Source organism: Muntiacus reevesi, chromosome 17 (assembly GCF_963930625.1).
Source record: "Muntiacus reevesi chromosome 17, mMunRee1.1, whole genome shotgun sequence".
In the NCBI taxonomy this organism is placed as follows: domain Eukaryota; kingdom Metazoa; phylum Chordata; class Mammalia; order Artiodactyla; family Cervidae; genus Muntiacus; species Muntiacus reevesi.
In genome coordinates this window covers 45,974,155-45,987,953 of record NC_089265.1, presented here as the reverse complement: position 1 = coordinate 45,987,953, position 13,799 = coordinate 45,974,155, and the positions used below count along the sequence as shown (strand labels likewise).

Sequence of the window (13,799 nt, the reverse complement as noted above, 5' to 3'; positions counted from 1 at the left end):
GAAAGAAGGGACAGACCAATGGACTGTAGGACCTACAAGTATACATGTAGGTTATCTTCAAAGTATTTTGTTTTGTGTAGAGGTTTGCTAGCGCTTATTATGTTATTATACACAACCAATTATACAAACAAATTATACAATTAAACAAAACAAAAGGATGTATCTAAAATTCTAAAGTGATAATACCTGGGTCACAGGAAAAACAGAAGGCACCCCTGGCAGGAGTTTTGAAAATGATGCAACGAAGGAATTTCTTCCAGAAAGGTGGACAATCCACAAAGGTACTGGATAACCCAGAGCTTGCCCAGGTGAAAAGCAGTGACCACTCCTGAAAGACTGAGGAGACAGAAGAGGAAGCGGTGTTTTCAGAGCCCAGTGAAGAAAGCCAGCACTCTACAGTGAGGAACACTCAACAAGGCCGGCAGTTACACAGGAAGACTCAGCCCTGTGAGAAGCCTGCAAGAGTGCCACTCGGTCAGGAGAGAAGCAAGGGAGGAGGCGGCCTGGCCTTCCCCTCTTGCTGCACTCCACTCTCCGGCCGCATCTCCCTCCCTTTCTTTCTGGTTGAGCCAAACCAGAAGCCAGAGGGCAAAAAGAGCCATGCCATAGACAGAGAGATTAAATGAACCTGGAGTGGAAAATAGATTATCTAATAACATTAACATGCATACAAAAGTTGTATTTTGTTTTTTTTAATTTATTTGGCTGTATTGGATCTTCCATGTGGCACTCAGGCCCTGGAACATGTGGGATCAGGAGTTCCTGTGCCATCGTGAGAGGGCTTGGCTGTTCTGCAGCATGTGGGATCTTAGTTTTTTGACCAGGGATCGAACCCACGTTCCCTGCATTACAAGGCAGATTGTTAGCCACTGGACCACCAGGGAAGTTCCCACAGAAATATTCAAATAAACATCCACCAACAAGGATATGTTATGGGAAGAGGTGTAAAGGAGTTTAAAATGTTCTAAGTAAGATTAGCCAAGGAAAAGAGTAAAGGTACAAATTAATTTTAGACTTTAATAAGTGAAAAAATATACATAATATTTGAAAAACTATTAAAATAATAAAAATAGTATAAAATTCCCCAAATTAGAGAATAAATAATTAATTTTGAGCTTATTTACATGAATGTATATTAAATGTGAAATTAACATTTAGTTTACTTTAATTTTAAAACTAAAAATTTTAAATCAATTTTTAAAAGAGAAAAGAAAAATAGAGCAAGTAACCTAAAAGTATTTAGTAAGATGATAGATTTTAAATATAAATTTATAAATACATTATATTACATGTCAATAAAATAAGTGACCTAATTAGAGAAAATCTGTTAAGCTGCATAAGTAAATAAAACCCAATAGTGGATCATTTAATGTGCTTAGTCGCTCAGTCATGTCCGACTCTTTGCAACACCATGGACTGTAGTCTGCCAGGCTCCTCTGTCCATGAGGATTCTCCAAGCAAGAATATTGGAGTGGGTTGCCATACCCTCCCCCAAGGGATCTTCCCAATTCAGGGATCAAACCCAGGTCTTCTGCATTGTAGGTGGATTCTTTATCATCTGAGCTACCAGGAAAGGCCAAAGAGACATGTAATACATACAGACACAGAGATTGTAAGTAAGAAGATGGAAGAATATATATTATACAAATTCCAACACAAAGAAAAGCTACTGTGGCTATAATTTATCAGATGAAGGCAAAAAGAATAGACATGAATAGGGATGTCTTACAGTGATAACAAGTTCAATTCACAAGTAAGCAAAGCAATGCTAAATTTGCAAGTACATAACAGCCTTAGTAACGTTAGATACAAAAATCTGGGCATTGTTTATTGCCAACCAATAGAAAAATTTAAAAATGCACACCAAATAAACTATAAGTCAAGGAAGATATCACAATGGAAATTAGAAACTATTTTTAATTGAAAAAATGAAACTACTGTATTCAAATTTGTTCAGTCACTAAATCATGTCCAACTCTTTGCAGCCCAATGGACAGTAGACTGTCAGGCTCCTCTATCCATGGGATTTTCCAGGCAAAAATGGAGTTACCATTTCCTTCTCTAGGGGATTTTTCGGACCCAGGGATTGAACTGGCATCTCTTGCATCTCCTGCCTTGGCAGGTGGATTCTTTACTGCTAAGCACCCAGGGAAGCCCTATCCAAACTTGTATATGTTGCTAAAGACATGCTTAGAGGGAAGTTTATATCCTTAAATGAAGTGCATTAAAATTTATAGATTGACAAATAAAAACAAAAAAATATTTCTTCTTAACAAGAAAAGAAGTGAAAATGGAGGAATAAAGAAATCGTACTCCATACCGGAGAAGAAAGAGAAGAAGAAAAAAAGAGTATGCAGTTACCTCTGCAATAGTCCTCCCTTCTTAATATTACAATAACTGATTTTTACCTATGAGCCTTGTTACCCAGAAAGAAGTGTACAATCTCCATTTTTCCTTATAGTTAAATGTGTTTATGTGACTAAACTCTGATCACTGAGTGTCCTCTAGTCTTTTGTCATTGTTCCTCCCCTTTCTCCATTTGAATCCTGTATTATGAATGTAATGGTTGGAATTCTGGCAGCCTTCTCTTATCAGGAGGCCAAGAGTCATAGTTCAGGGATGCTGGGGCAGTGAGCTGAAAGGAGCCTCTGTATCTCTCAACTCTGCTACCACGCCTCCCCTGGATGAGCAATTTATACTATCTGTTTATGTGAAAGAGAAATCCATTTCCATTTTGGGTATTTATTCTGGATTTTTCATGTTGGGCACCAAACCTAATCCTAACTGATATAAGGACAAACAAACAGAAAGCATAAAGTACATGAGTAATCACAATAGAAGTAGAAATGGACTAAATGTATGTGTTTAACAAAGACTCTTCTAATCAGAAACTTAGATTGGATTAAAAAGATGACAGTGATTTGCTCTTTAAAATCCAGACCTACAATGTCAGGACACTAGACAGTTGAAGGTGATACTTACTTCAATAAATAAAATTAACAGTTTTACAGGAAAAAGGCAAGGAAACACAGATGCCTGAAATTTGGCCAGTGTTGTTTTGTCATAATCAGAAGGGGAAAATTCAAGAAAAAAGTTTGATTTTGAGAAATGAGAGTGAGTTCAATTGTGTGCGTGAGCATGTTCTGCCACTCAGTTGGGCCCACCTCTTTCCAACCCCCTGCACTGTATTCTGCCAGGCTCCTCTGCCCATGGGATTATCCAGATCCAGGCAAGAATACTGGAGTGGGTTGTCATCTCCTCCTCCAGGAGATCTCCCTGACCCAGGGATTGAACTGAGTGTCCTGTGTCTCCTGCACCGGTAAGCAGATTCTTTACCCACTGAGCCAGTGAATTCAATCAGGGGGTCTTAAAATTATGAACTATGAGACTAGGTAGTTAACTTAGTGAAAATAGGTTGAACTAAATATTAGAGATAGGTTGGGTCTATGTTAAGTGCTGTGGTGCTCAAACTTGACTTTAACTCTGAATCACCTGATGGGTTCCTTAAAGCACAGATTATTGGGCCCTGTCGCCAAAGATTCTGATTCAGTTGGTCTGAGATGGAACCTGAGAATTTGCATTTCTAAAAGTTATCCAGGTGATGTGCAGGTTGCTCCAACTCTGAACAACATGAGGAAATAGAGTCAGAGCTGCTTCAGTGGTTCTGACAGCTGACCACACATTACAACTACCTGAGGAACTTTAAATGGATACCAATAGCTGGGCTCAAACCCCTGCTATTGAATCAGAATCTCATTTGTTTTGTTTTGAATTCCCTAGTTGATTTCAATGGGCAGGCAGGCTAAAATACTCTTCGAGTCTTCCAATGTGCAAGTTAAAATTTGGGTTTTTACATAATTTTTTTTTAATCATACTGCATGGTCTACATAAAACAAATATGCAAGCTCTCAATTTCAAACCGAGCTACCTGACTAGATGTGACATGTAGCTCAGGTAACCAACAAGCAGCTGGAATGTAAAGCCTGAAAGTTAAGTTGGGATTTTGGTTATAGATCTGGGTACATATGTAGAACTTTAAAATGTGGAAACAAATTCAAGCAAGCAAATGCAAATCAGGTTTGATATCGTCCAGCTAAAATAATCATTAAAAACAATTAATGACTTTCATAAACAGCATTATCTATTGCATCTTACTTTTGCAATCGAATGAACATCCATTTATACTACAACTGAAACTAAAAACTTTTCAAGATGTCAAGCACCGGAGAAGTTTCTATTCCAAGGTCAGATGGGAGGGAGGCTTTCCTTTATTTGAATATGAATATTTAGATTTTAACAATAAACAAGAAAAACATGCAGAGCATGTGATCAGTAACAGCTTGTACTATTTAGCAATCCTGAACTCGTGCTTACATTGATTATATATCGGGTTCCCATGACTGATGTAACAAATTACCATAAACTTAGTGGTTTAACACAGCACACATTTAGTCTCTTAAAACTCTAGAGGTCAGAGTACTGAAATCAGTTTCACTGGTCAAGGTCAGAGGGATGGGCTGAGCCAGCACCCTTGAGATTCTGGGGAAGAATCTACTTCCCTGTATTTTCCAGTTTCTAAAAACTGCATTCCTTGCATTCCCTGGCTCCTGGCCCCTTACTTGTCAAAGCTAGCAGCTTCAGTGACCACGCCACCTCCTGTTTCTGTGGTCAAATCACTTTTGCCTCTTTCTTCTAAGGATACTTGGGATTGCATCTAAGACTCACACTGACAATCCAAAATAAATAATTGCTCAAGATCCTTAATTAAATTACAACTGGGGCATTTCTTCTGCCGTATAAAGTGACTTTCACAGCTTCCAGGGATATCTTTAGGAGTCATTATTCTGCCTGGGAAAATTATATAAAATATAACAAAAAGAAATCACATGATTCTTTTTATCATGCATAAATTCAGAATGGCAGAAATAACAGTGAAGTCAAAATTGAGCTATTTAGCTTTCCAAACACTGAGGCAGAGGTCAAAGGCAAATTGCAGATATCAGCCAAATACTAAAAGTAAAGCACAACTTCTCAGCATACACACAGATAGTACACAGGTTTATAACCTGTTAACCTGTTTTTTAAAAAATAATTTATAGCATAACACAAAAATTCCCCAAGTATTTGTTTACTTTTTTCAATAAGCCATGATTTATCTAAACCATTTGGTATTTTAAATTTTATATTATTTTAAAGATACTTATTCATTTGATTGTTTCCTTAAAATAAATTTCTAGATGTAGAATAAGGGCTGAATATTTTTATAATTTTAGTGCAGTTTGCCATTATTAAGCTCTGAGGAACTCTATAGGAAAAGTGTCACTTCTCTGCACCCTTCCATGTGCCAGGATTGGAAGTAAAAAAAAATACCTTTGACTTAAAAATGCTAACTTGTTGCTGTGCATTTTGCACTGATAATTTATATTTATTGGAGGACATTTGAGTGGAGAGTATGCCCTGAGAAACTCTCTTTACCTACAACCATGATTTAACTCACTTCCCAGATTAGCTTGCACCTATTATAAAAACATTCTGACTGTATAATTTGATTACAAATTCAAAACCAGGGAGAAAAGAACATGCGGCATTAGAAGTTAAGTTACTGGTCATCTGGGGTGAGGAAGAAGACAGAAAGGATGTACAAAGTGGGCTCTGAGGTTCTAATATTGTTATTTGACTCCAGTGGTGATTATTTCGTTTTGTTTCTTTCATTTTTGTTGAGATGTTACTACAAAAAAGTCATGATTTTTGCAGCTTTCTATACATGTTGTGGGCTTCCCAGGTGGCACTAGTGTTTAAGAACTGACATGCCAATGCTGGAGATGTAAGCGGCAAGAGTTTGCTTCCAGAGTCAGGAAGATCACGTGGAGGAGGGCACGGCAACCCACTCCAGGATTCTTGCCTGGAGAATCCAATGGACAGAGGAGCCTGGTGGGCTACGGTCCATAGGGTCTCAAAGAGTCGGACACAACTGAAGTGAGTTAGCATGCATGTACACATATATGGCATATTTGACTCTAAAAAATTTTTAATAAAAATAAATTAAAAGAGAAAAAAATAGTACTGATACTCATGTCTGCATACACTGTTTTGGATACAATCTTCTCTGCTTCAGTTCAGTCACTCAGTTGTGTCTGACTCTGTGTGACCCCATGAATCGCAGCACGCCAGGCCTCTATGTCCATCACCAACTCCCGGAGTTTACTCAAACTCATGTCCATCGAGTCAGTGATGCTATCCAGCCATCTCATCTTCTGTCGTCCCCTTCTCCTCCTGCCCCCAACCCCTCCCCAAATCAGGGTCTTTTCCAATGAGTCAATTTTTCGCATCAGGTGGCCAAAGTATTGGAGTTTCAGCTTCAGCATCAGTCGTTCCAATGAACACCCAGGACTGATCTCCTTTAGGATGGACTGGTTGGATATCCTTGCAGTCCAAGGGACTCTCAAGAGTTTTCTCCAACACCACAGTTCAAAAGCATCAATTCTTTGTCACTCAGCTTTCTTCACAGTCCAACTCTCACATCCATACATGACCACTAGAAAAACCATAGTCTTGACTAGACGGACTTTTGTTGACAAAGTAATATCTCTGCTTTTGAATATGCTATTCAGGTTGGTCATAACTTTCCTTCCAAAGAGTAAGCGTCTTTTAATTTCATGGGGGAAATCACCATCTGCAGTGATTTTGGAGCCCCCCAAAATAAAGTCTGACACTGTTTCCACTGTTTCCCCATCTATTTCCCATGAAGTGATGGGACCAGATGCCATGATCTTAGTTTTCTGAATGTTGAGCTTTAAGCCAACTTTTTCATTCTCCTCTTTCACTTTCATCAAGAGCCTTTTTTAGTTCCTCTTCACTTTCTGCCATAAGGGTGGTGTCATCTGCATAACTGAGGTTATTTATATATCTTCTCTGCGTACCAGGAGTCAAATCTCTTTGCTCCAAATTCTTCTCATTCATGTGAACCTAGTATTTCAACAGCAGGGTTGAATTAAATGCTATTTAAGTTGCTGATTTATTAGGAGGAAAGGGCAAGTGATTTCCATGAAAACAAAACTGAGTGTTAGGCAAACACTCAATCTTGTCAAAATATGAAACACACTGGCATAATAACAATCTATACATAAGACAATTATTAACAAAAAACTAGAAAATGTATAAAGCTCTCAAAGTAGTCTGCATTCAGATTGCCTCAAAGATGTCTTTAATGGCTTTAAACATCTTTCTGCATTTTGAGGAAACAAAAACAATGTGAACACTATTTATGCAAGGTTATTTCAAGCTCGAGCAGCAGACCCAGTTCTAAGAAATGGATTTGGCCCATGAAGTTCAGCAAAAAATCTATTTAAAATAGTCTTATAGAGGCTTTAATATGTTTGTTTTAGTTATCCATCTAATTAGTATCCTGACTGTAAGGTAAAAGGTACATCTGCCATCTTAGTAACACAAGACAAAGAGAAAACAATTGATAGGATATGTGAGGAGCAGGGGAAATCAAAGGTTAGAAAATAAAAAAACACTGCTAATGGGCAAAGGATGTCAGATGAACAGAAATTAGCCCACAAAAAAATATGTTCACACACTCTAATGCTTCTTCCCCCTCCCATTTTAATGCCAACTTGCCAATCGAGCACAGATTCGATCACATAACAAGATCCATTTTTCCCAAATTATTAAAAGCCAAACAGGCACATGAACCCATGTGGTGTCTGTTGAAACCGCAGTGATCAAAAGCAAAGAGACATATCCATCACTGGGTTAACCCCCCAGCAGACTCACCCTGTGATGCTGAAGCCGACAATGAAGAGTCAGGGACCGAAATGTCACTAAGCAAAGCAAATTCAACTCCAACAGATCGATCCTGGATTTTGAAATCAGAAAATGTGAAGATCAGCAATTTTTTATTTCACCATACAGTTATATGTGTTAAATGTGCATGTTTTTTATTTCAGTTACTCACGTGAGTAGGAGAAGCTTAAGCTCCAATAGCTTTTCAGTGACTAAGGCTTGAGTTTTAGAGTTTTAGAGAGATTCCTTATACCATGAGATAGCAGTTTCAGCCATAGCTGAAGACCTAGTCTGTATGGTTCTTGGAATAGTGACAGTTTTCACCAAGGACTAGAAGAAAGTGAAGTTGCTCAGTTGTGTCCAACTCTTTGAGACCCCATGGAGAGCGCAGCCTACCAGGCTCCTCCGTCCATGGGATTTTCCAGGCAAGAATACTGAAGTGGGTTGCCATTTCCTTCTCCAGATCTTCCCGACCCAGGGATTAAAGCCAGGTCTCCCACATTGTAGGCAGACACTTTATCATTTGAGCCACCAGGGAAGTCCCAAGGACTAGAAAAAGTCAGATTTAAAAGAAAATTAAACATGCTTCTCTTCCCACCCCTTCACGGGTGTGTGTGTGGGTATGTGTGTGGGTGTGTGTGTAATTTAACTTGTCCCTAGGAAGGAAAGGATGATTAAACATCCTTCATCTATGGCTCCCAAGTTTAATTTCCAGCCCATCCTCTGCTGCATAACACTGTTAAAATACACAATATATATTATATATAAAAATACACAAGCTTTGATCCAGTCTTGAAGTGGGGCTTCCCGGTCCCCACCAAAGCCATTTTCTCTTTGTAAAGGAGGGAAGTGATCTCCTCGGCCTTTTACCCATGCAACCACTCCTAAGAACATGCTATTCCACAAGACAAATTCTAGCAGATGGATGATATCAATACTTACTTCAGAAGCAGAGATCTCAGGCTCTGTGGTTTCTGGATAAGAAAGATCTGCCCTTCAAGTAAGATTAAGGTGGGAGAATGCCTGATCCTCTAATCATAGTGCTTTCCTCATAGAAGATATTTGGTAAATATTTGTAAAAACTTAATGGGCAGGTGTGGTAAGCTGTTTCATAGCTGTTCCTTTTACCTACATTCTGTAATATCTGGCATAAAGGGGCCTGTTCTTATGTAATTATTCAATAAAATATGATTAAGAGTGAGCATATAAATAGTGAGATGGCACACCAAGTGTGCTCTGAAGCGTTGAGCTTCCACTGCCTGGACAAGTGTGTGACTCTACAAACAACTGCAAAGCTGAGAGCAGAAGAAAGTAGCAAAACACAGCTGTCTAGGCCTGACCAGAGCACCACTCTGCGAGTTACGTAACAGCTGTTGTGTAATTGTGCATTTAATTCAAAACATATTTTTAAGACAGAAAACAATTAGATTTTCCAAAAAGAATGAAATTGTGAGTGGGGGGGATAGTGAGAGAGAGAAAAAAACGATGAAACAGCACAGAAGTTTCTATCTGGTCTTCAGGCAGAGGCACAGGGGAGGCAAGGACCTCAGGGATGGTTGTCTTGGCATCTAGGGGCCTGGCCTAAGAGCTGAATCTGTTTTTGTAAATAAAATTGTATTGCAAAGTGTATTATGGTATCAGTTGACTGTAGAGTTGAGTAAATCAAAACAGAAACTATGTGGCCTAGAAGGCAGAAAATAATCTTTCTCTCTTTACAGAAAAAATTTTGCTGACCCCCATCTTAGACAAATAAAAGGCTACGCTTGAGGGCCTGTGAGGGTGACGACTCAGAGAACAAAACAGCCGACTCTCGAGCCCATCTGGGAATGCTCTTATGGAGAGGAGGACAAGGAAAATAAATTGGAATAAGAACCAGGGTTTTGGTGTCACACTGGCCTGAAATGAAATTTTGGTTTTGTACTTATAAGATTGGTATTCATAAACAAGCTATTTTATGTCTGTAAAGTGGGGAATCCAGTGAGGGCAGAAAGAGAAAGTACGGTTCCTGCCCCCGATTTGGAGTAACTATTCAACAAACCTTAGCTTCCCTACTTAAATCCCATATTTGGAAAAGCTGGCACTTTTCACCAGAAGAAATAATTATTACTATTAATTCTTAGTAATTGGTTAAAAGCACCCAAGGTTTACCATCTTGTACTGACTGTAACTTTTGCTGGACTTTGGATAAAATAAACTTTTATACTTAAAAATGGGAGTAGTACAGTTAAAAATTGTCCTTTTTGAATGTTCCCAACTTGAAACATTAATCTCATTTTAAGAACCTATATTACTCAGGAGTCCTGTTTAAATTCACTCTTGGTACAACTGCCTGCGTCAATGATTGATAAATACCAGCCAACTTCCAAAACCAGAGGTTACTTTCATTTTAAGCGAGTTTTAGCAGACGATATTGCCATTTGCTATTGTGGTGAGTGTGTCACAGCACAGTCTGAGTTCCCTAAAAAATCCTGCTGACATTTCTGTTCCCACATATAAAAGATAATTTAGATAAAGACCATTTAAATAAAGATAAAGATAATTTAAATAAAGATAATTTAGAGCTCCTGAAATCCTAGTAGGTCTGCTTACCAAGCACTGAAATACATTCGACGGGTATGATTCTTTCCAAGTGGCCTTGGGGTGGGGTCTCTAGAGGGGACCTAAAGAAAAGCAGCCTGCTTTTCTGGGACATGGACAGACTCGTGGAGAGCACTGTCCCAAAGGCACCTGGCCAGGGTCCTTGCCTCACCAGCCCTTGCTGAGAACAAGTGCCCTTTGAGATTCCTTTTCAACCCTCGAATTCTCTGATTCCAAGTCCGGCAGAACACAGAAAGTTTCACAGTGACATAAAAAGCACGAAAAGCCAAAAAAATAATAACTGGCCTTAGTGGCCAGGGCAGCTGCGCTTTGTACCCTTATCACAGGTTTCGGCTTTGTAAATTAATTCGTCTGTAAATAGTGCCTTGTCTCCGGACGCAGCTTCAGTGCTGGAGCACTGGTTTCTTAAGGATTTAAGTTTAAAGTCAAGGGCTTCCTGCTCTAGGTGTTACAAATAAGTAGTGTCGTTTTCTTTTTGCTCCGAGTTTGTTCATCCAATCATATCCCAGTATGCAAATAAACCTTAGCCCATGCAGATAAAAAGGAACAAATAAAGCCAAGTGCTCTATCAGAACCAAATCGCTGAGCCTGTCACCTGTGTTCCAGGAGCGGAACCAGCAATGTCGTCCTCAGCCATGCCAGACGTACCTGCCCCACTCACCAATGTGAAGTTTAAATATACTAAGGTTAGTACAACTTCTGCTTGCTGCTTTGCCTCAGCTTTATAAAAACTACATTTATTTAAAGCACAAAAGGTCAATTTAAGTAAACTGGTGTAGAGAGCCCTTTGCAAATATAAAAATAAAAGGCTTGCAAAATGCAGGTCTGGGTTTAGTGTCTTGATCACATAATGAATTCTAAATCGTATCAGACAACTTTTCAGAAATTTATTTCTTAAAATATTTCTAAGTAAAAGGAATGCTCTTCGCTGTAATAGGTTCTTGTGCCAGGATTCAGTGGACTTTACTAAGCAGTTCTATTAACTTTAGGCAGAGCACCCAGCATGTATAAGAGAGGCAAATACTAGAGAAACTTACTGGAGACAGGCAAACAAGTGGGAAATCGTTTTTTTAAAAGAAAAAAAAAGAGAGAGAGAGAGAGAAACAGAGTATAGTGAAGTAAAACAGAGCATACTGAAGTAGCTTGATTTTTATATATGTCAAATAAGTGTTAAAATCAAAAGACCTGAATCTGGTAATTGGATGAAGGAAAACTCCAGTTACAAAACACTACATGGTCCTTGCATTATTTAGCATATTTGGGAAAAGAAAGCCTTCTTATTTATTTCTTCAGCCAAATTTGTTGCCATTGGAGCCGGCATGTAATTGTTAGCTGATAAATATTTAGAGAAACAAGAGCAGGAGCCAGACCTAGACTTAAAAATCCACAGTTAGGGAGAAGGAGGAAATGGATCCTATTTGAGTCAATCAGGAGTATCTCTGAACTTTGCCTGTTTCACACTGTTACATTCCTGCTTTCTAGTCAGAGCCTAGAATTTTTAGAGAAACAAATAAAACAAACAATCTAACCGAAATCATTTAAGAAGTGAGCTTTATGGTGTGATGCAGAAAGGAAAGTAAGAAAGGAACTATTCCCATTCAGGGAGAGCCACTTTGCTATCTGAATTAACCAAGAAAATTCCAAGAGCACTGTAAGTTAATGATAAAGTCCTGCTATTATTATTTCCTTACTTGTAACAATGGATGGTTTTGAAATTCTAGTTTGTTAAATTTTCATTTTCATAAGCACAACAAATGAGGAAGTTGTTCAGCTGACTGGCTCTTTTCCATAGAAAAGTGTCTGCAGAGATCAGATTGTGCCTCTAACATGGTTGACCAACAGTTATAAAGTGTATTAAAGTATTATTTTTACAAGGTTTTATTAAAAGGGAAAATATTTTTTGTCCGTTTAATTTTATTCCAAATGGGAACATGAAAAATGCGATGAGACTATACCCTCCAAAGATTTTGCACTTGGCAAAAGCACTCCTAACAGATAACAAGACTCCAGTTTTCCCAACTTTCTTATTGTTTGTCATTTGCAAGATATTTCAATCCAAAGTAAATACATTTAAAAATGCATTCATTTCATAAAGATCAAAACCACTAGCAATGATTGAATCATCCCCCTACTATTATAACACAGTTTTGTTTTGTTTTTCCCATGATACTGGGAAGATATTTTGATAGTCTGAATGTCACATTTTTTGGTAGTCTGAATGTCACATCTTTTAAAAATTTGGTTTGCAAAAGTTTGAAGTCTTCCTTGTCTGTGAATTTTCAGAAAAAATGAAATATTCTTTCTACTGAACTAAGTTTCATTAAGTAGTCCTTAATTAAACATGTGAGAAGGATGAACAAATGAGATAGTCCTCAAATATATATATACAGACACAGGTCTCATGATTCTTTAACATATAGAGATGATATTAAGATTAAAATCGCCTGTTCATTTACAAGTCATTACACAAGAATACCCTCTAGGGAAACTAACTGACCTAAGTGCTCAAAAGAAGGCAAGGTTCCAAGAGCAGGAATTTGCTCTTGCATATAAGAACTTTTCTGGGTAAAAATACCCAATGCAAGCAAGTCAGTGAATTTCGATTGCTCACACATCTTCTCTATAAATCTGTTCTGCTCAGATAGCATTTTATTGTCTGATTTATTAGTTACAGCATTTTCACACTTGGGAGGACACCAGTTATGTATGTAATTAAATCTAAATGGGTGAGCTTTTTCAAATGCCTTTGCATTTTCTTTTTACTGTGCCTAACTGAAGAACTGTATTGGATTTGCACTTGCAAGAGGAGTTGGAAAAAGATGGTTATTAACTAACTTTCCTGGTTGCAAACAAAATAAGCAAGGGATTTCATAGTGTCTGAGAAATTATCTTCTATAGCAAGCCCCTAAACTATGTTATTTTTCTTGCACTATTTCAGTGTTCATGTTTATTATGGTTGGTTGTTGGGGCAAGGTGGAGGAAAGAGACAAGCAAGACTGAGTAACAAAAAACTATTGCAACTACAGCAGAAGAACTATACACGCTCTCAAGCTTGAGGCTGCTTCTAGTCCAAACAAAAGATGCCATTGATGCATAACTTTTATGACTTTACAGTCCACTCACTTTTTTAAGGTACATAAAACAGAGATCAGAGTCTAAGAAATACTTTCTAAAATGATACCAAAGTTTTTGGAATTTAAAATCTCAGTAACATCAGTATAAATGCACTCAAACTCAGAGTCTGTCTCTATCCTTATATCCCCCCCTTTCCAATTCTAAACAAACTCTATCTCTGCCAGCTCTCTGCTCATTCTTTTAAAGGATGAGCTTCTTGGGAAATTATGTGATCTTTGGGCAAACTACATTACCTCTCTCTGCCTTAGTTTCCTTACATGTAAAATGGGAATTCTTAA

At 38.1% G+C, this 13,799-nt stretch overlaps 1 protein-coding gene across 1 annotated transcript in view; it reads left to right on the top strand.

Annotated features, from left to right (window-relative positions):
• Positions 1-10,938: 10,938 nt before the first annotated feature.
• ALDH1A1 (aldehyde dehydrogenase 1 family member A1) overlaps positions 10,939-13,799 on the top strand; it is a 50,261-nt gene continuing 47,400 nt past the window's right edge. Inside the window, exon 1 of the mRNA XM_065908211.1 lies at positions 10,939-11,072. Within this exon, the coding sequence (XP_065764283.1) occupies positions 11,007-11,072 (66 nt within the window). The 5' untranslated portion in view covers positions 10,939-11,006. The remainder of the gene's footprint in view (positions 11,073-13,799) is intronic.